Source organism: Carassius auratus, chromosome 5 (assembly GCF_003368295.1).
Source record: "Carassius auratus strain Wakin chromosome 5, ASM336829v1, whole genome shotgun sequence".
NCBI classification, from domain to species: domain Eukaryota; kingdom Metazoa; phylum Chordata; class Actinopteri; order Cypriniformes; family Cyprinidae; genus Carassius; species Carassius auratus.
The window spans coordinates 7,123,316-7,151,198 of NC_039247.1; the positions used below are offsets into that span (position 1 = coordinate 7,123,316).

General features: G+C 35.3%; 1 protein-coding gene across 4 annotated transcripts; it reads left to right on the forward strand.

Moving 5' to 3' along the window:
* Positions 1-27,544, forward strand: LOC113072952 (leukemia inhibitory factor receptor-like). Of its 4 annotated transcripts, none has more exons than XM_026245834.1 (19): positions 1-157; positions 11,525-11,596; positions 12,524-12,612; positions 13,141-13,283; positions 14,731-14,884; positions 15,399-15,668; positions 17,021-17,150; positions 17,591-17,721; positions 17,835-17,980; positions 19,100-19,253; positions 19,446-19,510; positions 19,629-19,848; positions 20,721-20,903; positions 21,147-21,248; positions 22,024-22,173; positions 22,286-22,423; positions 22,627-22,723; positions 24,324-24,390; positions 24,501-27,544. In XM_026245834.1, the coding sequence occupies exons 3-19, from the start codon at positions 12,546-12,548 to the stop codon at positions 25,086-25,088; spliced, it is 2,805 nt and encodes a 934-aa protein (XP_026101619.1). In that variant the 5' UTR covers positions 1-157; positions 11,525-11,596; positions 12,524-12,545; the 3' UTR covers positions 25,089-27,544. The 4 variants fall into 4 exon arrangements, with proteins under 4 accessions (XP_026101619.1, XP_026101638.1, XP_026101623.1 ...); XM_026245853.1 differs by having other exon boundaries at positions 22,630-22,723; XM_026245838.1 differs by having other exon boundaries at positions 11,525-11,591; positions 24,501-25,088.
* Positions 27,545-27,883: the final 339 nt, after the last annotated feature.

Sequence of the window (27,883 nt, forward strand, 5' to 3'; positions counted from 1 at the left end):
CCAATTTGGGAGCGATTATGGGAATCCGGTTTGGTTTCTTTAGTTTTAGACAGTCGTCTGGACGTCCATGTGCTGCTAATAATCCAAACACACCGGATCGCTCATTTAAAGGATATAACCGGGTGATTTCGAAGACATAGACTACTAAAACATCAAGGTAACAGTTTGGGAACATTTTTGTTTTTGTTGTTGTTGTTGTTGTTGTTTTAACGTCAGAAAGTCTCCTGTTTGTCTGTATCGATTTGTGACGTTCGTGTTTTTGTTTTATGAATATATCGGGTTACAATAGAAATCCAAATGGCAACGTTTCGTGTCGAAATTCATAACGTATTATTATTTCTAAGATTAGAGTAATAGTGGCTTAAATTTGAATTTTACTGTTACTTACTTTTCTAATCAAATGAGGTAGGAAGGAAACTCATCCCTATAAATTACCTGTTATTATCAGTCTTAGTGCCCATATCAATAATTATAATATATATGTAAGATTAGCCGTTTCGTAGTTTTTTTTTTTCTTTTCTTCTTTTTCTTTTTTCGTTCCTGTGCTGGTAAATGATTTATTGCAAACTATTTCTGGACTATTCCTTGCTTTGTCAGTTTATATTTTAACCCAGAATTATTTGCATCGTACAAGGTAACCAGTACATGTGAAATAAAATCAATAAAAGTCATATTTTTAAGCATTTCCATCAAATTATCACTCCACCATTCCCTAAAAAAACAACAACTGTGGTGTACCATAGTACAGAGCTGGGTAGTAACTGATTACTTGTAATCTGGATTACGTAATCTGTTTCCAAATATTAAGAATTTATCCTAAATTACATTTACATTTATTAATTTAGCAGATGCTTTTATCCAAAACTTTCTTAATCAGATTACAGTTACATTTTTATTGATAACATATTACTTCCACAATGGCAATAAATTATTCATAATTTACCGATCCGCCCTAATTCCTCTTTTTCATCTTTTGAATGTACCTTTCTTTAATAGCCTAGCACTTATATACAGTCAGAAAGCCTTTAGTTTTGTGGACATTCACACAGAGCTCAGTCGTTAGTCTGGTGGCTACACAATCTTTGACCCATGGATTTACAAAAATCAGATCAGGTTTAAGAAGTGTTTCAATATTGCATCAACTACCGATGAACATGTTAATTTTTATTTGACTCCGTAGGTTATATTCAGTAGGTCATGTATTTCTATGTCTTTTGAAGCTGTTTGTCTTCCAAATAAAATAGCTCCAATTCAGAAACTTTTTTTTCTTTCGACTTATATATTTACTTGAAGTACACCTGAGATTTTAAAATAAATATTTTAATAATTCGGTATCACATTTGCATGTTAATTGTAGTGATCGACCGATGTATCGGTTTACCGATATTTTTCCCGATATTTAAGCATTTTTCCATAATCGGGTATCGGTTTTGTAATATCGGATTCGCCGATTTACGGCGCCATCTTGTGGCCGTTTTGAGATTTCCGCCATTGCAGCCCGGGCGTCTGAGGTGATCAGTCAACAACAACTCAGTGCACAGGTAAAGTATATGTTCTACTTGGTTTGCTTTAATTAATCAACTTTATTTAACATAACAGACATGCACAAATGAGATCTGAGACATAAATTCCTGATATAGTTAATTTATGCAGCTTGTTTCTAAACAATTGAGACGAACTCATCGAGTTACGTAGTGTTCGTCATGTCCTGCTCCAATAAAGACGTATCTTTAAATGAATTAAATAAAACAGACATGAATGAGTGCATGTTGAAAATAAAAAAAATGTTTTTTCTTTTATTATGTGTTTTATGTTCTGTCGCTGTTATTCTGTTGTACTGCGGAGCTTCTGTCACGAAAACAAATTCCTCGTACGCTATGTGTAAACATACCTGGCAATAAAGCTCATTCTGATTCTGATTCTGATTCTGATTCTGAAAAGCGTTGAATTTAATTCTCTATCTGTTGTATTTGCTCACCATTAGTCTAGAAGAGAAAGTTTGTTCATATTGCTCAGCACCTGACTGGGTTGATGATCAGGAAGCCTCAAGCAATGCCACTGAATGAAACTTTTGACAAGATTATCTTGTTTAAACACACTAGATTATATTATCATTTACTACATAACAATTATTTCGCTAATACACATATACATATACCGCTTTGTGGAAATTAATTATTTATTATCTCCATGCGCGATCGCGGTTGATTAAATTATAGTCAAACAGCACTTTGTCAGTTGGCATTTCATGATCTAACGTTAGATTGAATCTAGATCATAAAATGCCAACTGACAAGTGCTGTTTAATTTTATATAGTCTCGGGATAAAAGTTCGTTCATATTGCTCAGCACCTGACTGGGTTGATGATCAGGAAGCCTCATGCACGGCCACTGCATGAAATTTTTGAAGGAAGCAGGCTTACAGGGCAGAATGCTGAAAGACTCTGTTTTCTACACTAAAACCTAGTTCTGCTTAACTGGGAGTATTAAGTTACACTACTAAATAGCTATGCACTCCTAAATAGCCCTCCCGCCCCCACCAATATGTTAGAATCATTTTTGTGCTTTATTTTTTTACCCGTTTTTATTTTTTTACCTCATCAAAGCTTTTATTTTAAAACAAAGACACTTGCACTTGCACAGTGCACTTAAATTTTTTGGACTCAGACCCCTCTATTTATTTGTGTATAAATATAAAGTTTTTTTTGTATGCAAGGAAGGAGTGATTGTTATAAATAAAATGTTTTTTTTCAGCTCATTTGTGTTGTAATAATTGTCAGAAACAGAAGTATAACAGTAAATAAATATCGGTTCTGCATATCGGTTATCGGGTACATAAACATGCAAATAATCGGTATCGGTATCGGTTATAAAAAATCAATATCGGTCGATCACTAGTTAATTGATTCTCTGATGTTGGTTATGGTCACATGACATTCAGGTAAACAAATAAAATATTTAATTTTCTCAGTTTCCTTTTCAAGTTTTTTATTTTTTATTTTGATTGATTTTAATTTAACATTTCTATGATTGAATTAATTATTATCTTTAAACCTCATAAAGTTCCTTCACAAACCCCAGTTTTGGAAACCTTAAAGTAATATCATGTTTAACTTCATGTTGTTAATAACAACAAATAGAATATATTTTCTTATGCTGTGTATTTTTTAGAGGTCAACCGATTGTTTTCTGGCAGTATGACACATTACCAAGAGATTGACCTTTTTAAATCAATGTGATAAACGAGTTAGGTCAAAAGTAATCGAAAATAGTATGATTAAATTACCTAAAATGACTAACAGATTGTGTTACTAACTACAATTTTTGTCATGTAATTTGGAATTGGTAACGGATTATGATTGGTAAGTAATCTTCACAGTTCTGGGTGTAAGATGATAACTTCATGGTACTTGTTGATTGCAGTACTCGCACACCATGGTATTCCAACAACCCTCTACACTGCGAGTAAATCACTTGCATATGCTAAAAATGTTACTCTATGGGACTATATGATGTCTATCGTTAGCCATTGGCTAATAAACTCTTCGATTTTACTCGCCATTGTGTGTGTTCAAGTCTATTATAAGAATTAGCACATTTTCAATCGCTGAAAACTGACTTAGCGCTTCAGAGTTTGTGTGTGTGTGTGTGTGTGTGTGTGTGTGTGTGTGAATTAGTATATTCTGTCTGGCGAGTACACTGAGTTAATGGAAAGTGAGACTCCCTTTTTAAATGCTATAAACTAGTCCAATGCGATTATTTGATAGCACTGTGGCAAATGCGACCACACAGTAGAAGGATATATTCAGAGTCAAAAAATAACAGGACAATTTCCTTAAATGATTCACCTTTTATCATTGCTTATGTTGACTGTATGAATCAGTGAGTAAGTTATTACTCAACAATTTTGTACATATGAGGTCCTTTGAACTGTAAATACACAGAAGCAGCGGTCCATAATTAGCAGAAGTGGAGTATTGATGTTGTGGTCTTGGCCTTGAGACCGAAGTATTCTGTCATTGTGTACTCTGGAGATTGAGATGTGAGGCAGAATGTTATCGACTGATAGCTTGAATTTCTTGAAAATGAAAAGTGAATGGTGACTGAAACTGTCATTATGCCAAACATCTGTGTACTACTACATTTTTGGAGGGACTTGAGAATGAGTAAATGCTGACAGCATTTAATTTTCTGAAGGACTGTCCCTGTAGTAGTAGTATGATGTATGATGTCTGAGATCTCCACGTCCAAGATCTGTTGAGTCATAAGCCCTATTCGGACGGGACTAGTTTTCTAAACTACGTTTCAGTTTCGATTCTTACCACCTGACGTCTGTGATTTTCATGTACCAATTCGGACGGGACTAACATCTCCGTGTTTATTACAGAGGTGGGAGGGTCTGAATTGTGAATCTGCGCGTTACAGAGATCACGCATTCAGAATGATTGCCTTAGTATTATTACACAATAAATACTAAATGGCTAGTATAACAAAACCATGTTAATGTGTGGTTCCTTTAGTTTAACTTGTTTTCTTTTTTTTGTGTGTTGTAGGCCAAACCTACCTTATGTTTAATTTTCATAAAGGTACATATGTAAAACATTATGTAACTGAAATGAACGTGAGTAATCTTACCAGATGCTGATATTACTATAGTCGGTATTAACAGTTTACGTGATCTTGCTCTTGATTTTATTATTTGTATAATTTTTTTATTATTATTTCTTTGCCGGTAAGCAAATATATCAAACATGCGCACGGTAAGAGCATCTACGGTAATTCACGTTGGCCAAAACACACAAGGAAATGCGTTGTGAAATAAAATATCACCGGCAATCACAGACATTCGCATTCGGACGGGATTAGTTTTCTCAGAGGATCACTGAGTTTGCTGAAAAACGGTAGGTAATTTGCTCTGGAATTATCACAGAGGTTGTGTGAGAAAAACACAGACGTGGCAGATTCGGACGGGATTAAAATCACCAGGTACGTCTGTGAAACACAGATTTCTCTAACGACCCCCTGTAAAACTAGTCCCGTCCGAATAGGGCTTATGTCACAAAGAATTGAGGTGCTGTTTTTAGCACATAGATGTTAATCATAAGGTGACACTCAGAACTTTTTTGTTGTTTTAGTATTATTTATATACCGTTATTTATATTAGTATTTATAATATTTGTCTGCATTAGCATTTGTTTTATATTCTATTTTAGTATGCACATTTGTCATAACATTTGTTATATCTATATAATATGTATGTATGTATGTATGTGTGTGTGTGTGTTTAAGTAGGCAATTCCTATTATCTTTTAATAATTTTAACCATAATGTTTTCCATATTTTTTAAACTTGCATCTAATATTTATTTTGATTTATAAATTCATATATTTAACATATTGTTTTCATGAACAATAAGAGTCATTTTCAGTTTGTAGTTTAGTTTCTTTCGAGTCTGCGAATCACGACCTTCTAGATGTTTTTTCATCTTTAATGTTCTCATGAATCATTGAGACTCATTCAGTTGTGTAGTTTTGTGCGGTAAAGGAGGAAGGAAACCATTACAGATTGTCATTGTTCTCAGCATGTGTAAATGTTCTGGGTGGGAAAGAAAGGAATTTATGTCTGTTCAAAGCTCAGAAAAAAAAATCAGTAAATAAGCAAGTATTGGTTATATAAAATTATAAAATTATTATATTTTTATTTAGCTTTTATTATTGTCATTTAATTTTTTTCATAATTTAAATTAATTTAGTTTTGAACTTTAGTTATTTTTATCTGGTTTTGTTTATTTTTTAAATATTATGCATGTATAATTTATTTAGTATTATGTATTTCCAGTTAAAATTTGTCTAATTTCTGTTATTAATTACTAAAGAACTATTTTCTGTTAGTTGCCAAAGCAACATTTCTAGTTTTCGTTTAGTTTCAGTTTGGTTTTCATCCTATATTTAGTTTTCATTTTGTTTCAGCTTTATTGTAATTAACAGATTTGTTGATGTAGAAATGGTTGAATAATTTTTGACAACCAATTAATTTGCTGCTTCGAGTCACCTTGAGTTCTTTGAAGTTTTTTTGTTTCTTTCTAAAGTTATTGTCCCCATAAATATCATCAGTATAATAACTTTTTTGCATCATTACTAACTGCTTTTTGTAATGGTAGCTTGCATGTAGTTAAACTACAAATTGAGAGTAGCATATGGCTTTTATGTTTAACCTTGTTGTCCAAATGTTTGGATCAACATTGCATGCCATTGTACACTGGAGTTTCACACTTCACAGAAGGCCCACCGTTGCTGCCAATGCAAACAGTGAATTCCTGCGCACTGCCGAGGTTCGGGAATGCGTGGGCTGTTATAGTTGGATGATCAGAGCAATATGATGGATCTATGAGAAATGCTGTAACCTTTCAGAGACTGTAAACATGTGTTATCTCAGATTCCTTCCAGTCCCAGACGTTAGGTTGGTGATGCAAGGAAATGAGTTGGCAGTGAGCCTGGGTTTTCATAGGTGAGGTTGCATTGTTTTCCAGCCGTTGGATCATTAAAAAAAAAATTTGTTTTCCTGTTCTTTGCCCCTTGGCAGTTCCAGCCAGTTGAGTAATAAAGAGATCTGTCAGCAAAACCATTGTGAGCTCTCAAACAAAACCGCAAACACACACATGATAGTCTGTTTTACTGTTAAACACATGGTTCCCTGACCTGATGTAAAGTCAATATTGAGAATCCTGTTCACAAAAGATATTTGTTATTTGAAAACATGCTAGATGTGCTTTTTATATGGAAACCCACCCTTTGTTCGCTTGAAATTGACTAGTTGATGGGTTGTCTGAATGTCTGTTCCACGTTTTACAGTGCAAACTGTTCATTTACAGTGCATTGATTAAAAATGCGTCTGTTTTTCCCAAAATGAGAAACTGTGAGTGGTTGCAAACAAACCTCACCTGTGCGATGCTAGTGTTCTGGGTGATTGCTATCATGACTAATGTCTCTTGGATCTGTTGTTTAGAATAATGTTGGACTGATTACATGCTAAAAGTTTGCTTGCATTTTTGCTTAAAGTTTGCCATGGCAAGAATCACCACTAAATGTGTTTATCAGTTATTCTGGCAGACTGTTTTTTTCTGCCTCAGCTACTTCTTTCTTGGCTTCTAAACTGTTTCTTTTTCTGCAACTGTATTTTTTCAGGCTTCGGTTTACTGGAAAAGTCAAATGGCTTCAGTTTCAGTATGAGGTGGTGTTTGGGGATTCACTTACAGGAGGGACTGTGTTTGGAGGCTTGTTTAAACTTGCATTTGGCATCAGTACTCAAGACCAGCTCTGTGTTATGAGCTGCAACTTCACACAGTGCCTGTTCTTTATCCATTTAAAAAAAATGTTGTCAAAAAAAAATACCTTGGATAGTATGAATTGCTGATTCTCTTAGATTGGTAGCCAGTGGTCCTTGCTAAAACCTGATATGTATTCAACTTTGTTGTGTAACTATAGTTCCCTCAAAGATGTGCTGTATTGAAAGCAGTAAGCAACTTCATGGAAACCACATAGAAATTTGCTAAAAGCCATTCAGAAGACCATGATTGCACAAGTACAGTGCACAAAGCCCTGCCAACCACAATGTCTAGCATTTTTTGCAAAAATTTTAGTTATATAGTTTCTATTTTCATGTGTTTTTCTTTTTACTTCCTTGAATCGGAAGTAGGAGCTGCAGCTTTGTGCTTACTGAATCTTTTTATGGGAATGTGATGTATTCTATATTTGCACCCTTGTGAATTCACTTTGGAATGTTCTGCACTGATGTTCCTGATGCAAACAAACATCATCCCACGCATATTCTCTGTCTCAGTCCTCTGTGTTATTTTGATTGATCAGATAACTTATCAAAATACACGCTACACTGAAAACATCTATACAAGAAAGGGCTTGTTTGATCAGATTTGCATTACTAAAATGAGATTCATACTTATTTGTAAAGCACGTTTCACAATACATATTTAAAGGAACACTCCACCGTTTTTTGAAATAGGGCTTATTCACATTATTTCCTACATTTAGATAGGTGGGCAAATGCATTTTTGTGTCAGTGCATGCATTGTTTTAGTTTGACTGGGTCGGCGTTAGCTTAGCTTAGCACAATGAATGGAATCCTTTGTTGCCAGCTAGCATGGCCTGAGTAAAAGTGATCAAAAAAATATAAAAAACCCCACCTAATTACTTCTTGTGGCCTGCGTATTCACAACGAGTACAAATAGCGATCCAGATTAACACTAGGCGATTTCCTAGGCTGTGAATGTGGGGGAATATGCCAATCTATGCCGACGAAAATAGAGTGTCTGTGCTGTAGAGAGTGGGACATGTTTTTGCCATGGATGACCAGGCTCAACACGTCAGATAAAGATGAGCGTGCCCGAAGTTGTGTCACATCTACAGAGGATTTCACGGCGCTGATCCATTCTGCAGGACTCGATTTATGTATATATATATATATATATATATATATGTGTGTGTGTGTGTGTGTGTTACATAAACAATGAAGACCGTTCTGCTACCTCCTTTGGTCAAAATGCTAATAGCCTTCTCCTCTCTAGTAGTTATACTAAAACTCCCGAGTCTAACTCGGTGAGAGAAATATAGCTAGCTAACTTACCCCTCAGTCATTTCATTTTACAGGTTCGTAGTCTAGATGGTAGTCTAGTCTATCCGTAGTCTAGTGCAGCATCTATTTTACATCCGAATAAAAACACAGATTAACATAAGGAAGAGAAATAAAATACAACTTACATGTGCACTTTGTTCTTCCTGTGCTTTGAAAATAGATGGGACTGCCGTATCTTTCAGACGTAGTACCGTCTTTCTGGACTCATATTCCATTTTTTCAAAGTAGTCCTCTGGTGCAAAATGTTCTTCACAAACACGACACTGCTTTATTTTGTTGAGAGGCGTTGAACTACAGATCTCCAGAGCTGCTAGCCATTTATTTCTCAGTTCCACATTAGATGGAATTCTGTGAAACATTACATTCGTGAATGTCCTTTGCTTGTTCTCACAACCTTTTGCTATGCAGGTAATAACCATGTTTGTTGTAACTTCTCAAAATAAATCATCCAAAAGCGAAGACACTCGGTGCAGGTCACGCCGGTATGTTCTTCTTCTTCTGTTTTTTTGACGCGTTGCACGCTGGTATGTTGACGGAAGTCGTGGGATTTCATGTGTTGCGTGATATCTCTGCGCCGAAGTAGCAGTGCTTCGCCTAACGATAGGGAAGTCGTGGCCTAATGGTTAGAGGGTTGGACTCCCAATCGAAGGGTTGTGGGTTCTAGTCTCGGGCCGGACGGAATTGTGGGTGGGGGGGAGTGCATGAACAGCTCTCTCTCCACCTTCAATACCACGACTTAGTTGCCCTTGAGCAAGGCATCGAACCCCCAACTGCTCCCCGGGCGCCGCAGCATAAATGGCTGCCCACTGCTCCGGGTGTGTGCTCACAGTGTGTGTGTGTGTTCACTGCTCTGTGTGTGTGCATTTCGGATGGGTTAAATGCAGAGCACAAATTCTGAGTATGGGTCACCATACTTGGCTGAATGTCACTTCACTAAGCAGCAGTGCTTTGCCTGTGCTTCCCCATAATATAGTCCCAAGTCAATGTCTGTCTAGGAAATCGCCTAGTGTTAATCTGGAAAGCTATTTGTACTCGTTGTGAATACGCAGACCACAAGAAGTAATTAGGGGTTTTTTTGTTTGTTTTTTTGATCACTTTTACTCAGGCCATGCTAGCTGGCAACAAAGGATTCCATTCATTGTGCTAAGCTAAGCTAACGCCGACCCAGTCAAACTAAAACAATGCATGCACTGACACAAAAATGCATTTGCCCACCTATCTAAATGTAGGAAATAATGTGAATAAGCCCTATTTCAAAAAACGGTGGAGTGTTCCTTTAAAGCAATGTCACAGATAATGATTGTTTCTACATACCGAATAGTATTTTCACATCCCGGGTTGCCAGTTGGTGAAAAAACCCAGCATATTGCAGCCATAGAAGCCAGCAAATGAACTGGGTCAGAGATCACAGATTACCCAAAATGTGTAGGAATTCATCTAAAAACCTCTAGGAACAGAGGAATATTAATAGGTAGTCAATGTAAAGATGAAAAAATGGAGGTGATATAATCATATTTTCTTGACCATATTTTCATACTAACTCAAGCAGCTGCATTTTGGAATAACTGTAGCTTGTTTGAGGAAGCAGGATAGCCATCATGTAGTATTGTAATTAATTACAATAATTCAGTCAGGACGTCATGAATTTATTAAATATCTTCTCTGCATCAGAAACGAGTAACGTTCCATAGCTTGACGTTTCTAAGATGGAAGAAGGATGTTTTTGTAACCTATAAATTCATGATTTAAAAAAAATCTAGTTGTTGTATGCTAAACATCCAGGTCTTTTACTGTAGAGGAAGAAGTAACAGTATACTTCTAGTTGCAAATTGTATTCTAAGAACTATGTGTATGTTTTTGGTCCAGTAAGTAATATCTATTTTTTTATCCAAATTTAATTGGTGATAGCCAAGTGGAATATTCTCCTATTACCTATGGCACAAAAATGGTCTCCTAGATGTGACAAATTACAAATAATGTTTGATTTTAAGCAATATTTTTATTTATTTAAATTCCTTTTAATCACATACACTACTATTACATTTAATTAATAATTACATACTCATATTATGCTTGTAATTTGCTAAGGCATAAAATTGTCCACTCCATGTGACAAATTACAAATAATGTTTCATTTTTAACAATATTTATTGAAATTCATTTTAGTCACATAGGCTACTATTACATTTAATTACATATTCATTATGCATTGGAAATTACAAAATTACAGCATTTAAATGGTAAAGTTATCCATGCTTTGTCATTTAGTGTCTCTTTCAGTACTGATACTAGTAAAATCTATATATTAAATAATGTGTCAAAAAATGTTCTTTGACTTTGCTTCTTGTGGGGAAGCATCCCAGCCAGAAACTATGAATTTAATAAAAAATGTAATTAAGTACAATTTACTGTGTAACCAAAATACCAATAATCCCCAAAAGAGAAAAAAAACTTAACGTGTGACTTAATTGTAAACACACCAGTAGACATTGTCATAATTCATCAACTGGAGTCCATAAGCAATCGCTTGGCATGAACGTACAATATTTATAGATTGAGAATCACTTTAAAGCAGTTTGAAACTGTTCTCACACAAACAGAACAAGCAGATACGAAACGTGTAGGGTGAGGGAAGATTTTCCATTAGTTAATCGATTGCAAATGGTTTCATTATTTCAGGTGCATAAAAATGATAAACGCAAAAAGGTTTCTCCAAATATACTTGGGCAGACGTCAATATACATGGGCGGCCCACCCAAGTAAAGGCTGTGTGTGGGAAACTGTCATCTTAATGTCTGTCCCAGAATACCAGTTTATTTTTGCAGTTGATCTAAAAGCTTATAAATCTCAGTTTGGTGTTTTTGTCTTGATTTAGGGTTGAAAAGCAGGAGAGGACTGGAAGTTCCGGTTTTTCTGGGAATAATAGGACACTAAGTGTAGCGGTAAGGTAAGGTGCACTGTTGATACTTGTGTGATAATAACAGTTTATAAATCAACTCCTGAAAGACCATTTTGTAGGGACTTTACACTCATAACAGGGTGGAGATAGAAGGTGCAAGCGGTGGGAGATTTTTTATATAGGCTGTAGAAAAAGTGGCATAACTAAAGAGGAAAAGCTCAGAGGAAAATAACTGGAAAAAAATGTTTCGGATCAGAAAAACAAGTAACTGCGTGTCAAATCAACCAAACTGCTAAAACTTCCCCATCTCAAATGTTTGATTTTATTGCTAAAGAAAGACAAACATAGTCAAAATATTAAATGTCCTGGATTAATATTTACGGAGTAATCTACTGTTTTGTAAGTGTTCAAAAAGACAATCTCAGCTGAGATCTGAATATAAAAATGACTTCAGAAGAACGGCGGCATCATTTTATTTTTACACAAAGATTGGTAGGCCTTTTAGTAAAATGTGTTGACTTAATCTTTGTTGCATATATGCCAAAAGTGACGGTTCAAAAATGAATTAAGTCAACTTAATATCCTTTTGGATTTTAACAAATCTTTTTTTTTTGGATATCCTTATTTTTAAGGAAAAGGAGAAATATCTAAATTTAAGAGTAAAAAAAAAAAGAATGTTGGCTGTGGTACAGAGAATTTGGGAGGGTAAATATGTTAATGGTCCTAAAAACAGTCTTTGTTATCTTTATGCAGTCATTTTCGATTTATGCTAAACCTTTGTGCCATTCAAAATGTTTAGTGATAAAAGAGAAATAATAATTATTTGCAAATTTCAATATCACAATTGCAAGATGATTTTTGTTTCCAGATTATATTTAACTCTCCTGATGAGATATTTGTTTACACATATAAGAATGAGATAAATCGGATTTCCATCTTTAATTTCCATCTGTAATGTTTGTGTTTTTGTTGTAGGTCTTGTTCTGGATCGGTCAGTATGCAGGGCTGGGTGACTCTGGCTCTTTTGCTGAGCTTTGGGGTCAAACGCTCCCTCGCACATAACGGTGAGTGTCATCAAGTCTGATCAAGACTTCTCACTCCACATTTAACGGCGACATTAATGAAACCTGTCGTAACTCTGGTTCAATTTAGTGGTAGTCTGGTTTTGACACCCACAATTAAATGTATTAAGTAAGGAGTAATTGACGATGGGCCTTTGAATTATTAGAAAAATAATGTATTATTTTTGTGGCCGTTACATATAAATTACACACATTTTTTTCTATTCAAAAGTGTGGAGTTGGTGAGTTTTTATTTTATTTTTATGCAGCGATAGCAGTAATATTGTGAAATGATGATACAGTTTAAAATAACTGATTTATAATAATTGTAGTGCATGTACTGAAAGGAGGTCTCCATTAAACTCTTGTTGTTTCCTTGAAACCTTGCACCATCTGACCACCAGCTGTCATAACTGATCAAATTTCACAGATTGTACGGCTTATTTCATTCATTACAAGTATATGGCAGGATTTAACAAATGAAATGAATCCTTAAGTTATGTCTCCTTCTCTCTTGTTGTAATGTTACAGATCTGGGTGAACCTCATGTGCCTCGTGGTTTAACCTTAAAACCTGATTTACCAGCACAGACTCTTTCTTTGACATGGCAGAGTGACTCATGGCTTTTTGACCTGGAGATTTTCCACACCGAGTTCATTAATGTGGTGCTGAATGTAAGTACTGTTACAGCTCTGCCTTTGGCATTTCAGCTGTTATTCTGTCTAGAAGTTGTGTTGAAATATGCATTTGGATGTGTGTCATAGAGCACTGAACACTGGGTATCCATTCAGGAACATCCTATTGCAAAACGGTCTCACCTTCAATTCAGTAACAAGAGATTAAATGCAAATACTCAGTTTCTCCACTCAGTGTTTTCCTGTCTCGTATGAGTCACTGACTGTGATTTCAAGAGCTCAAACATACATGTTATGATAGCAGTAACACCCATATCTAACTTGCTGTGGAATTTTTTAGTCAATATTAGTTTTTCCATACTGCAAAGTCTCCTTTTCATATTGGGATGATTTATTATTGCATCTCGACCCTTAGAGGAAATGTCAGGGTTATATGCAACTCTGTCAACATCGTGTTGATTACCACAGAAAACAATGTCTGCTGGCCTTTTATTGTAATTGCATTACTGTTCCCTTTTAACTGAGGGATTGAATCGATATGACTTCCTGTGGTAATCGACAACATGCCTCAGATGGGTTGATAGATCTAATGTAGAATATTCAGAAGTCATCATAAAATCAATATGTGCACGTTATTCCAAATCTTTATTTTAAAACAAAATAACTTGCTCTGCTTTTGAACCAACATCTCATCTAGACAGGCAGGAACATAACGTGAACCAATAGCCCAAATCGAGCCGTTTAGCCATCGTTTTAAGCTGTTGTTATAGGTAATATAGTCTTTCTAAAATATATCTTCAATAATTAACACCGAAATGTATGCAAATGCAAAACAGTTTCTGGCAATAATAGCTAATAAGGATTTTAAAAAAGAAGCATTTGGGGGTATTTTATTTTTATTTAATTGTAAGGTAAAAAATGTTAGCCTGAATGCACTTTAAGTCACTTTGGATAAATGCGTAAATTGAATTAAATTAAATTATTTAGAGAGTGAATTTGACTTTCAGTCTCTATATCCTGGTCAGAAGAACTCCTCAAAAGTGAAGTTCACCCACAATCCACTGCAAGCTTGCATTCGACTCCAAAGATTGCAAAAGTCCACTATTTCACCAGCCTTGATTCTGGAAGTATTTTCTTGTTCATTTTTCCCATAGGGAAAGTCTGTTTTAAAGTTATTAAGCCATGGACTGAACCAGCCAGCAATGAGGTGCATTTGGTTTGAAGCAATAAAGTATTTTAAAATTGAACTAAAAGACAAAGTACAAAAATTATGTAAATGTAAATATTGATATGAAACTAAATTGGGTTGCGAATGCTGATGTGAAGGTTCAATACAGCTGTTTGGTTTTCAAAATGTAGAGCAACACCAAAGCCGTGAGTTGGATTTCCAGTGCATGCATGAACTCCTAAAATGTGAGTGCAATGTAAGTCGCTCTGGAAATAATCTTCTGCCAGATGCATAAATGTCTTCTCTTTTAATCTGTAGGAGACGGTGGCAGTTCAAGCAGATCCTGTGACAAGAAGGCATAGCTGGACTTGGCACTCTCCGTTACCCTTGGAGTGCACTTCTCATTCTGTTCGCATCAGAGCACGAAACCATCAGTCGGTCAGCGAGTGGAGCCCTCCTCAGACCATTCCAGGTACTCAAAACACTTCTGAAATGGTTCTGTTCTTCAAACCTTTCTCAAAACCAGCCCACAAACAAACATAGCACTTTGTGGCAATTGTTTGGGGAACTTATTTTAGCATCCAAAGCAATGCAATCACATTTTTATCCTATTATGCATCTGTTGTGACAGATTATTTAAATGTTTTCCATGAGTTTTATTTGTTAATCCATAAAAATGATATTCTAAACCTTTACTTCAGACACACAGGGAAGCTAAAGTCGTTGGAGTAGCTGTGCAGTGTGACAAAAATAGGAACTTGCCTTTAAATGCAGACACATCCGTTGATTATAATAGCAGTGATCTAATTTCATACCATGTAGTTTTCTTTTTACGTTTGGAGTTCTTGTTTTGAAAACTATACTTGGTAAGGACATAATTTGTTTTTTGGATGCTCTAGAAAATGCATCCTCTTCTAAACAGAAACATTTAAGTCATTATTAAAACCATACAATGAACTTATGAAATCTCATCCTTTTGCCTCTAGGGTGGGATATTCCTAAGAAGTCTTACATGTTTCCCCAAGACAAAATGGTTCCTGTGGGCAGTAACATGAGCTTCTGCTGTATTGTTAACGAAAAGGAAGGTTTCAAAGAAATAAAGTATGGGCGTCAGGAAATGAAAGCCACACGACTGAGCAGAAGAACGTATGCCATCACAGTAACCAACCAGCCAGCATCTGACAACACGGGCACCAACGTGATCTGCTATTCCCAAAAGCTGCAGATCCTCACAGGAGCTGTGGTGTTCGTAGGCTGTGAGTTTAATTATAATTGATAAAAATATTACAATATAAAGAAATTTGTATCATACATTTAATACATTTACATAGACGACCGTTCAAAAGCTTTGGGGTCAGTAAGATTTAAAAGTTATTATTAATTTTTTTATGTTCGCCAAGGGTGCATTTATTTGATAAAAAGTACAGTTAAAACAGTAATATTATGAATTATTATTTTTATTGTTTTCTAATTGAATATGTATTTTCAAATTAAGCATCATTACTCCAAGGCACACAATCCTTCAGAATCACTCTAGAGCCCCTTTCACACTGCACGTTGGTCCTGGAAATTGCCAGAAAATTGTCTTTGTGTGAATGCAAACACCTCCCGGGATTGATCCCGGATCGGGGACCTAGTAACATTGCCGGGTTCAGTCACGGAATGAGCGCTGTGTGAACAAAAACCAGAACTAATGCCATAAAGGCTGTGTTGTAGTGATGATGCACGCTATCTTATGACTCTTATACCAGGTGTTTTCTAGGCAGATCAACGTTCGCGACGGAAAAAATATGTGCAAACTGTTGGCTCCTCATTTCCTGCGCATCATCAGTCAACTTAAGTGAACGTTAACGTGCCTAGTGTTTTCGACTCGTACATTACGTGTCACACTCTGATATCACGTGTCTTTACAGGTTGTGTGAACGCACGCACATATTCCGGGTGATCACTGGCAGTGTGAAAGGGGCAAAATCTAGTGACTCCGGAACAATTGCCGGGACACATTAAGTGTGTATTTTTCAGAATCGCAGTGTGAAGGGGGCTTAAGATGCTGATTTGGTGCTCACAAATCATTTCTGAATATTATGAATGTTGAAAACAGTTGTGCTGCTTAATATTTTTGTGTAATCTATGATCTTTTTTTTTCAGGATTCTTTGATTAAATAAAAAGCTCAAAAGAACAGCATTTATTTGAAATTTGAAGCTGTATGTAACATTACAGATATCTTCAGTGTCACTTTTGATAAATAAACAAAAAAAATTATAAAATCTGAATAAAAGTATTAATTTTAATTTCTTTAAAAAAATCATATTGACCCCTGTCTTTTGAACCATAGTATGTATGCATACAGTGTGTGTGTGTGTGTGTGTGTGTGTGTATATATATATGTATGTGTATATTTTTGCTATGTATTTATCTTTAAAAGCAGTTTGTTAAAGTATTATGATACATATGCTCTATAAACTTCAATCCAGCACTGTAAAATGCACATGACTTCAGAAAGCAAGAAAGTTTGAGTGTTCATTTTTAGCATAATGACAGGCACTGGATGATTGCTGTGCAGTATTAAAGAGTGACTTGAGGCTCTGTTGTATGTAATTGCTGTAGATCCACCGGGCGATGAGGGCTTGGTCTGTGAGACGAGGGACCTGGCATCCGCAGAATGTTCTTGGATGAAAGGACGAGACACACACTTGAGAATGAAGCGCAGCCACACTAATTACACCCTTAATGGAAGGCAAGAAACACACTCCACAAGCTCCACTGACCGCACACACACGATCCCATTTGCATCTTTGTACCATAATGTCCTTGGTACATAAAAAGATCCCCAAACAGCAAACCACATTAAATGAGATGGAAATGCTAATTTTACTGCTAATCCAAGAATCCCATTAATGTTCTAATGAAATTACTGTATTATACCATTTCTTGTGGGAAGATTATATCAGTATCATAACATAATTTTGTATGCATGTGTGTATATATATATATATATATATATATATATATATATATATATATATATATATATATATATATATACATGCATGTATGTATTTATTTACTGCTAATCCAAGAATCCCATTAATGTAGCATTTCCTGAATGAATTAATGAACGTCTGAATATGATTGAATAATGAATATGATTCTTTTTAACCATTTTTCTGACCACAGGGACTGTTTGGAGGCTAATGAAAGGAAGACGTGGTGTAGCTCGAAGATCTGGGAGGAGAACTGGACTCTGGTGGCTCGAAATCCTCTAGGAACAGTCCAGCTAATGGACTCGGCCCAACTCACTGACCGCGGTACCGCTTTTTCAATTCATCTTCTGTTTCAATGCATATATCTACATTATCAGAGCCAGTGTCTTAGTATTCTCATGATTGAGAACTCCTGTGATGTTTTGTCTCTCTTCCAGTACATCTGCTGGCTCCAGTGGATGTGGCAGCTGTTAAAGTCGAGGCGTGGAGCGCCACACTGCAGTGGAACTGGTCTGTGGAGGCGTATAAAAAGCTGGAGATGGTCTGCCAGCTGCGGCTCTTCGCCCATGAACTTTCCAGCACAGTAAGTTCACTGCTCAACTTTCAGCTCCCAGAACCACGTTTGGTTTTTGTGCGGTCTTGGAGTTAAAGGGATAGTTCACCCAAAAAATATGATTTACTGATATTTGCTAAAGAAAAAAAAAATCTACAGAAAACTGCTTTTATGTCAAGATCTAGAGAGAATTAAGTAATCGTGACAAATCAAGACAGAAGAATGCATGATTTCTTGTTCTCAGAAAACTCAAGAAGTGTAATAAAACATGCCCAAAGTAGCTTTGTCAAATGTATTAATTGACTGGAAATCTTTCCCTCTGTTCCAGGCTGTGCACATGCATTTGAATAATGACTTAACTTTCTGTTTGTTCTTTACATAACCTTTTTTATGGCTTCAGAAAATGAAGGACAAATCAAGACAAATTAACACGGAAAATAGAATTTGGTGAAACCGGTATTTTATTAGGGCCCTTGAGGTGTCATTTTTGTTAAACTTTTTTTTTTTATTAATTGTTGCTAAAATCTATAGGTTTCATGATTTAAATTAATTATTCATGCTTTTTGATTGCTGAAATTTTTTTAACCATCAAAGTCCATAAAAAAAGAGGGGAAAAAAATAAGAAAAAACGGAATACTTTAATACTTTTTTTCTTAAGTTTCTTAAGTATTAATTTTTATCAAATTAAATTTTTTTAGTAATTTCAATTCATTTATTTGTTTGTTTGTTTGTGAATTAAAATTCTTACATTTTAAATTAATTGTTACTTTTCTAATCCATTCCATTGCTTATATTGCGATAGATAGATAGATAGATAGATAGATAGATAGATAGATAGATAGATAGATAGATAGATAGATTTATTCAAAGTTGCTGACTGTACAGGTTTGGAATAATATGAGAGATTAATTTATAACAATAATTTTGTTCTTTTACTGCAAAAATTTTTTTCCCCATTCTTTTTTTTATGCACATTTCAGACTGTTCCTCAAGCCATCTTGCAATGAAGTTTTGTAATTCATTGCATTTATCAAAAAACATTAACCCATCACATCATGGCGTATTGAATGTAGGAAAACTGTTCTGTAATAAATGGCTTGTGATTTGTAAGGCGATCAGCTGTTAAATTCTCTTTCTCTGTGTCTGTAGCGTAACTACAGTGGTCCAGGTTTATCTTCTGTGGTTCTGGAGGGTTTGTGGCCAGATGTGGATTACACTGTGACAGTGCGCTGCGGCTCCAAGCACAGTTTCTGGAAGTGGGGGGACGAGAGCGCCCCCTATAGGATCTACACTAAAATGGACCGTGAGTCGTTAAAATAACTCGCAATAAATCTGTTACTTCACTTTTGACACCTCCGATATGTACAGTTTAATTTAAACTACTTCAACACACTAAACTTCTGTCATTTCATAGCTTGCTTTACATCATTTCCTCTTATTTTTTATTTGTATTATGTATCAATTTTATATAGATCAGTAACAAAGTATGTTTCAGGTCCTGATGCTCTTGATGTCTGGATGTGGATGGACGGCAGTAACACAGGACGTGTGTTTTGGAAAGTAAGAATAGCTTTATGTTTGCCATCATCTAGGATAGGAAATGCGACTGATGCCATAAAACTGAGTAACTGAGTATTCTTAGAAGTAAACATGGTGACATGTGCCTCTTTTCATTCAGCCTCTGTCTGTGAGAGAAAGTCACGGTGCATTAGTCGGCTACAAGGTTTCTCAGAGCTCAGCTGAGGAGGACGGCTGGAAAACGGTTTCTCTTCCTCCTGGGAACCTCAGCTATCCCATAATCCTTAACAACAGCAGTGACATCACCATTGCCGTGGCCGCACAAAATCCAGCTGGTCTCTCTCAGCCTTCCACTGTGACCACACCAGCATACAGAGCAGGTACAGATGCATGGGACCATTCAAATGTTTTTTAGTGCATCGTTTTCAATGTTTTATAGGTTATATTATATTATATTTTTATTGCATACATTTTTATAAAGATTTTTATAAACTTTATAGAAATATAATTATATGCTAATATACTTATAAGTAGATTTAATGTATTTTATACTTGCATATACACACAGTGTGTGTGTGTGTGTGTGTGTGTGTATATGTATGTATGTGTATATATATATATATATATATATATATATATATATATATATATATATATATATATATATATATATATATATATATATATATAAGCGTGTTATTTTTTGTTGTTGTTGTTAATTAAAACACACACATTATAAATTAATAAATTTAAATATATAATTTATTTTTTTAATTAAGTAACTACTGTATATATGTGTTTTTAATTATTATTATTATTAAATTGTTAAAATTTGAATTATGTAATAATTAGGATTATTACTGTTTTAGTTGTTATTTTTAAGAACCAATTTCTTAACAAAAAATCTAATATGGCCGCTAAAGTTAATTAATTTTGAAGATAAATGTTTAGTGCCATTGGCATTAAAAGAAATCACTTTAAAGTTTCACTTTATTCTGTGTGATTTCTGATTCCTTTAAGTTACTTAAACAGTTTTTCACAATCTATTGGCGGAATCTATAAATCTTAATGGCTATTTTATGTATAAATGAAGTTTAAATAAATAACTGTTAATTATGTTGATTTAGTTGAACTATTGTACTGACTGTTCTACATTGCAGTTAACTCTAGTAATCCACTGATAACTGTAATCAACATCCAGGCAGCTAGTTCAGACTAGTGTTAATCTCCGTGTGATCTTCCTGTCCTGTAGACTCCCAGCTGTCTGTGTCTGAGCTGTTAGGCACTAATGGATCATTTGTCCTGTCCTGGGAGCCTGATGTCAATGCGAGCAGAGGGTACGCTGTGGAGTGGGTCCCGACTGGCTGCAGTGGACTCTGCCACGTTGACTGGAAGAAACTTCCTGAATCAGCCAGCAGCTTCACAGTGAACTCAGGTGAGTCTTTCAAATGAATCTGAATCAGCAGATGTTTCAATGGATCTGTGAAGTCAGTTCTTGTGCTTTCTTTAATATAAATGCCAGTTGTTTTAATATTTTGTCATCTGATGCAATGGTATTCAAATACTTTCGGTGGCACTTTACAGCACACATAGTGGAAACTTACTGGAATTTGCATCTCTTCATGCTTCGTTTACACCACGGCTGCATGTTTTCTCTGTGCTCCTCTGCTGATTTCAGACTCTCTGGTGGCAGGAGTGAGGTACACCGTATCCGTGTACTCTCTCTCGACCGGCGCTCCTACGCTGCTGCAGAGATGGCAGGGATACTCACAGGAGATGAGTAAGAGAAACATTGCTGTTCACCGCTCATAAGCACTTTCACACATACAGTAGAGCATTTAACTGAAATCCCACAACATTCCTCGGCTTACAGGTCATTTTTCTACAGGACTTACTGATATTAAAATATTAAATATGAAACATTCGCTTTGGAAAGTAAATGTTAGTTTTATTTCAAACGAACAGCTGTTGCTTATGTGAATAACATGGTCATGCATTTACTGGAAAGATTAATCCAACGACTTAATCTAATTATTATTTTGATATAAATTACAATTTAAAATACAAAAAAAAAACTGAACTCCAGGTTTGTTGTGCTTGTTTGTAGGGTTGCACAATTTTTTGCAGTTATCGAGCAATACATTGACCACAATAATAATACGATATAATATAAAAGAGCCCGTATATATATATATATATATATATATATATATATATATATATATATATATATATATATATATATATATATATATATATGGTTTTTAAACTGTAGAAAGTATAATTATTAATAAAAAAACAAGAAAATATGAACATTTAGATATTTATAGCTTAGAAGACAGTTTTAGAAAGCAAAATTTTGCTCAAATTAAGGTTTATTTAGTCAATTTATAAGAGTACACTTGCATATTTTGTGGATTAAAAACCAGATTTCAGGATGTGAAATGACATTAGCCACTTCTGTTGAGTTTTGTTCAGTTTTTGATGGTTTGTCTGTGAATCTCTTCCATCTCTCTCTCTCTCTCTCTCTCTCTCTCTCTCTCTCTCTCCTGTAGCTCCCTCTCAGTCGGTCGGTGAGCTGTTACTCAATCAGACCGGCTCTGACGTGCTGCTGTCTTGGAAAGCCACCGAGATGAAACAGCAGAGAGGCTTCATACGTGGCTACACCATCTACCTGGCAAACGCTGCACATCTGGACCTCATCGGTAAGCACTTCCACACATAACAGAAATCTGTGTGTCTGTATTTTGTATACACAAGCATATAAATGTAGTTATGTAAATCAGATAGTTTATACAGGTGTGGTTGTGTTTCTAGATAATATCAGTGATCCTGCAGTGCAGTCGTACAGGGTGAAGGGTTTGTCTCTGAGCTCGTATAAGTTCGTAGTGAAGGCCTACACCTCTGCTGGGGAGGACGCGGGGGCCACTGTGGCCATTAAAATGGAGATGGACAGTAAGACATGAAATTCCTTTATTACTTGAGAAAAGCCTTATTTGATATTAGTCAAACTTTTCATTTGGATTTTTTTTCTTTTTATGTAAAATGGAACAACTAGTGGCTTTGTTTTGTCAGACTGCTGTGATATTGCAGCTATCAGGTTGGATTATGACGGTGCATGTAGTTCTCCTAAACTTCTCCTTCCTCTGTTCATCCAGCAGCTGACATGCTGTTGGTTGGCATTTTCGTGCCGTTGGGAATCATGTTCTGCTGTCTCATCCTCGTCAGCATCTGCTGCTACAAGAAGAGAGAGTGGTAGGACTTTATTAATGTATTTTAACAGCATTTCCATTGTTAAATAATAAAAAAAAAAACACTAAATCAATGAAACCTAAATGGCTCCCAGTATGAGTCTCACAGTGTTCTTTCTCTCTTACTGATCAGCAGTTGGCGTTATTTTAGTCATATATACTAATATTTGACCCTGGAGCACAAAAGCAGTCTTAAGTCTCTGGGGTATATTTGTAGCAATAGCCAAAAATATATAGTATGGGTCAAAATTATACATTTTTCTTTTATACCAAAAATCATTAGGATATTAAGTAAAGATCATGTTCCACAAAGATAATTTGTAAATTTCCTACAGTGAATATATCTAATCTTAATCTTTGGTAAGTAATATGCATTGCTAAGAACTTCATTTGGACAACTTTAAAGGGGATTTTCTCAATATTTAGATTTTTTTGCACCCTCAGATTCCAGATTATAGATGTATCTCGACCAAAAATTTAATTATCAATCAATACATTAATGGAAAGCTTATTTGTTCAGTTTTCAGATGATGTATAAATCTAAATTTGTAAAAACTGACACCGAAGGTTTTGTGGTCAAGGGTCACATATATCAATAAAAAAAAAGTGTATATTTTTTTTATTGTCCATTTTAATTTTTAATTTTTAGTAATTTTGTTGCATTTTTTCCTTATGTTCAGTCATTTTTTCTTTTCTTTTTCTTTTTTTTTTTTTACATTTGTCTAACAGTTTTAGTTTTAGTACATCAGCTTTTAAAATTAGAAATAGTGTTTTGGCAACTAACTGAAATAAATTGTTAAAATTTTTCTCTTTTGCTGCTATAAGATGAGACAGTGTTAGGACTTTATTATTATGCTTTAACAGCATTTCCAATGTTAATGAATTAAAAAGAATCCACTAAATCAAGTCATTTTTAACTAAATGGCTTGATAGTATGTGTGCTACAACAGTGTTCTCACGTCAGTGTTATTTTACTGTCATTAACTTACTAATGTAGTGTTTATTCGAATTTGCATTCACTTTTATTTTAATATTTCACATTTCAATTTGTTTTTATGACTTTTAATGTCTATTTAATTTTTATTAGTGGTTTCAATCAATAAAAAGAAAATGTTATTATTCTGAAATTAATCGTGATTAATCCAACCTAACATTAAAGCTTTTAATTATACTTTATAAGTATATACTATACTTTTATATTGCAATAATTTCACATTCAATTCAATGTAGAAACAACATAAAGACAGTAAATTGTTTAATATTTTTTTAACGTCATTGTTTTTATGACTGAAGGCAAGTATAACTGATAACAATACTACTGATGTCTCTTGGAAAAAAAAAATTCCCCTAATATTTAACTATTGACTATAGCCATTAAACAATACAATATAATTGAGAGCAATCAATTTTAATATTTATTAGACTTTGAATTTAAGTGTACTTAAGTAAAACAATCTCCACATAAAATTTAAACGTATTTTTGCTTCTGAACATGACGTGGATCCTTTTAAGTTAACATACGACACATACAATGTAACAACACTGTTGTAAACCAGTTATTAATGTGTAGCCTTGATGGTTTTATATTATTCCTCTAATTCCAGGGTAAAGAAGTCTTTCTATCCTGAAATCCCTGGACCTAAAGTATCTGGAGACTGGTCATCTCCACGGGTAAGACGTTTCTTGAGCAGTGCTTGCTAAGACAGGAGTCCCCATTGCTATTGCTAGAGCTACGAAACTTAAATGATTCCTCAAACTGCATTGCTCTTGTTTGTGTTTAGGGTCTTCTGGATGTGAAGCCCTCTCCTCACAGTCTGGTCCACATTGTGGAGAATCCGGAGTGGGGTTTCACTAAGGAAGGTCTGTTCCCGGTCCCAGAGGAAGAGGAGGAGTCTGAGAAAGACAACATGGAGGTCGACACGGACTCGGAGGAGCCGGCCCTGCTCAGATACTACAAACAGGTGGTCGATGACGGCTCGCACAGTAACCAGGTGTTAGACTCCTCTGGTTCCTCGACCGTCTCGGTGGGCTCCACGCAGACTGAAATCACCTACGCAGGCATCCAGAGCCCCATCCCCTCGCAGGGGGCGTGCGCTGGTGGAGGTTACAGGCCCCAAATGCAGTCCGTTGAAGGTCCAGCCGAGCCCCAAATTGAATTCGAAGCCGACTTCCAAGATGATGACTTGAATGCAGGTTACAAACCCCAGTGTTCCTGGCAGCTGGATTCTCCAGAGGCGGAAAACTTAAGCGGTTCGCTTGGCAGCCCGACATCGGTCACATCATCCCAGTTCCTCATCCCCGAATCCTCTGAAGAGAAACCACAGCCTTCAAACACCTGGTTCCACAACTTTCTCTCTGGAAAAACCTGAGAAGGCACTAGCTATTGTTTTTCACGTTCGTTTTGTGCCGTTCACCTTTACCGAGGATGTTGTGTTTATGTTCGGTTTGTCTTAGACTTTGTGCCCTAACTGGAAATCCCTCATATTTTACATAATCAGCATCACTACTGTTTCTCAAGGACTTGTGATACTGACCAGACAGGTGAAAGACTACAGGAGAGCTGAAGGTGGCCGTATCTTCTCGTGCTCGTTTGGAGCAGTATGACCTTTTCCTTTAGGATCGTCGCTTCTATTCATACGACAGTGTTTGTGCTTCCTTCTTGCAGTGTTTATTGGAGTGATCGCAGTAAATCTAGATCCTTACAGCATTATATTGCTATATTGCTTTTCTTCAGTCCTTATTTTCCTAAGTTTTGTGGCAGTCAGACATAGTTGATTGACTCTAGCAGGTTTGCATACATTTTCTCTGGTAAAACAGGCCGATTTGCATTTGAAAGGGTCAAAAACAGTGCATTTAAGACTTGTTCTTAAAGCTGCACCGTGATTTAAAAAAATTGTATGTAGCTTCATGCAATTTTCTCAAATTTTTATGTCTGTTTAAGCAGACACATGTTGAATAAGCAGATAGATCAAAAGGAAAATGGAAGAAACTTGTGTCTCTGTTTCTTTTTAAACCGTTTCCCTGATTAAGGAATCAGCTGTTGAAGTGTTTTCATGATATTACATTGTAAACACTTTTTCCAACAAAAAATATCTCTGCTTTTGCTCCAATAATCCATGTGGTAGAAAATTGGAAGTATCTTTCTAGTCTTTTCATTTTTGCTTTCCCAAGGTCAGTAACATTTAATGAATTTGGCATGATCCGTACAACATGTGAAGCACCTTTTCCTTTAATGAATGTGTCTTTGTATTTCACACCTGAACGTCCTTCAGATGAATATGGCACTCCCTGTATAAACTCAAATATGCATCTAATCATAGATGCATCTGTCCAGGATGCTATGTCTTGTGTCCAAGAGATTGTCATGGTTTTAAAATGACCACAGTGCCTCGGGAGCTCCCCACAACCCTAACCCAAAAGAAACAGCACTGTCTTCAAGAGCAGTTTCCTTCTCATTTAGATTATGGGCCCACATGGACCACAGGGTCAATTACTTTAACTGGCCTTACTGACAACAGAGGTATTCCTTTAGATTGGACTTTATCAATCTGACATACAGAAATATGAGAACTATGTATCTAATGTTACTATGAAGGCCTTGTTTTCTGTGCACTTTGCATATCGCTAAAACCCTTGTGCAGCAGTCAGATCCTCAACAGATACGTCACATCAGGATGACATGACATGACACTCGTCACTACAATGAGCCTGAATGAAAGAAGTCGACATGAAATCTCAAACAACACTATTTATTTTATGAAAATGTTTTGTTGGTGCTGTTGTGACATTTTGTTCTAATTTTAATAAGAAGCTAAACAACTAGATTGCAACCTGTTCTTGCCAAACAGTAGCTTTATTATTTTCCTCTTTTCACCATCCAATCCATGTTTGATGGATACAATCAAGCCGCATCCTGCGTTTTATTTCCATATCTTGTTTCGCTCTGAAAGGTCATCGTGTGGAATTAAATGGGTCCCAGTGCAATTTCATGTCGACTTTGAAGAGCATCTGATAGCAGTAATGAAAGTCCTAATGTGGCGTGTGAATGAAAGGGCATTAGATGAACATTAAGAGTGAGATTGTGAAGAAATATGAGATTGGTCGGCATCTACTGTTGCTTAAGCTTTAAACACTACTGTGAAACATTTTTATTTGTCCCTAAGTCTTTTTTTTGTTATATGTTGAGATCTTTTAAATAAGCCTACTTATGTTTATTTTTTTATTTGCTTTTATGAATGTATAATACACAAATGTCAATGATTATACAATGTTTTGTTTTTTAACCTTTGAAGAATATGCTTCAAAAGCCTTAGCTATTCATTTTATAGCCAAGATGATTTTGTGTTATTAGGAGTAAAAATATCAAATGTACCGATGTTATAGGCTCTCAGTAAAGTAGGCCAAATCTGATCCATAATCTTAAATATCATGTCTGAACATGGCATTTTAAAAAAAATCAGATTTGAGATCAGATCTTAGTAGGATGTCACACTACATGTACGAGGCGTTCACATGTAAATATGTGAACACTGATGTAAATAAGCTTTTCTCCTGAGCATCAACATCACCAGATGGGAATATTGCACCCAAGTTAATATTACAATGATATTATTGCCTTTGTATGCATGACAGATTCCACATTCAATGTTCAGAAAGAGGAAGAGATGAGATATGAATGAGGAATATTAAATAATTCATGTAACACTATTTGAGTGTGTAAACACGTGTAAGAAAAACACAAGATGAGCTCCTTACTCTTCTGCTAATAAACTAACAATGTCAACCAGTCTGTATTATTATAGACAATAAATCCAGATAAAATAAATCCAATGTGTTGCATATTATTGCTTTTAAAGCATATAACTATTTGGCAATGTTCATTCAGTTCTTTCCTTTTTTGTAAATTTCACATTTAAACATTTTTGTTTTAAAAATAAGTATTTCTATTTCTGTTGTTTCATATGAAGGGCTTTCTCCTTTACCAATAAAACATACGCACAGTTTAATATTTCCTCAGAAGATTGTGGAATTTGTTAAAAGTTAAAATTGATGCACTTTCAAACCACCAGTAATAATAAATCAAAGTCGGGTAACACTTTAGAATAAGGTTCCATTAGTTAATGTTAGTTAATGTGTTAATTAACATGAACAAACAATGAATAAT

Excerpts from the sequence above, each read along its gene's own strand:
- LOC113072952 (XM_026245834.1), top strand. The coding sequence starts at position 12,546 with ATGCAGGGCTGGGTGACTCTGGCTCTTTTGCTGAGCTTTGGGGTCAAA. Across the intron at positions 17,151-17,590 it reads AATTACACCCTTAATGGAAG|GGACTGTTTGGAGGCTAATG; the intron begins GCAAGAAACACA and ends TTCTGACCACAG. Across the intron at positions 22,424-22,626 it reads CATTAAAATGGAGATGGACA|CAGCTGACATGCTGTTGGTT; the intron begins GTAAGACATGAA and ends CTGTTCATCCAG.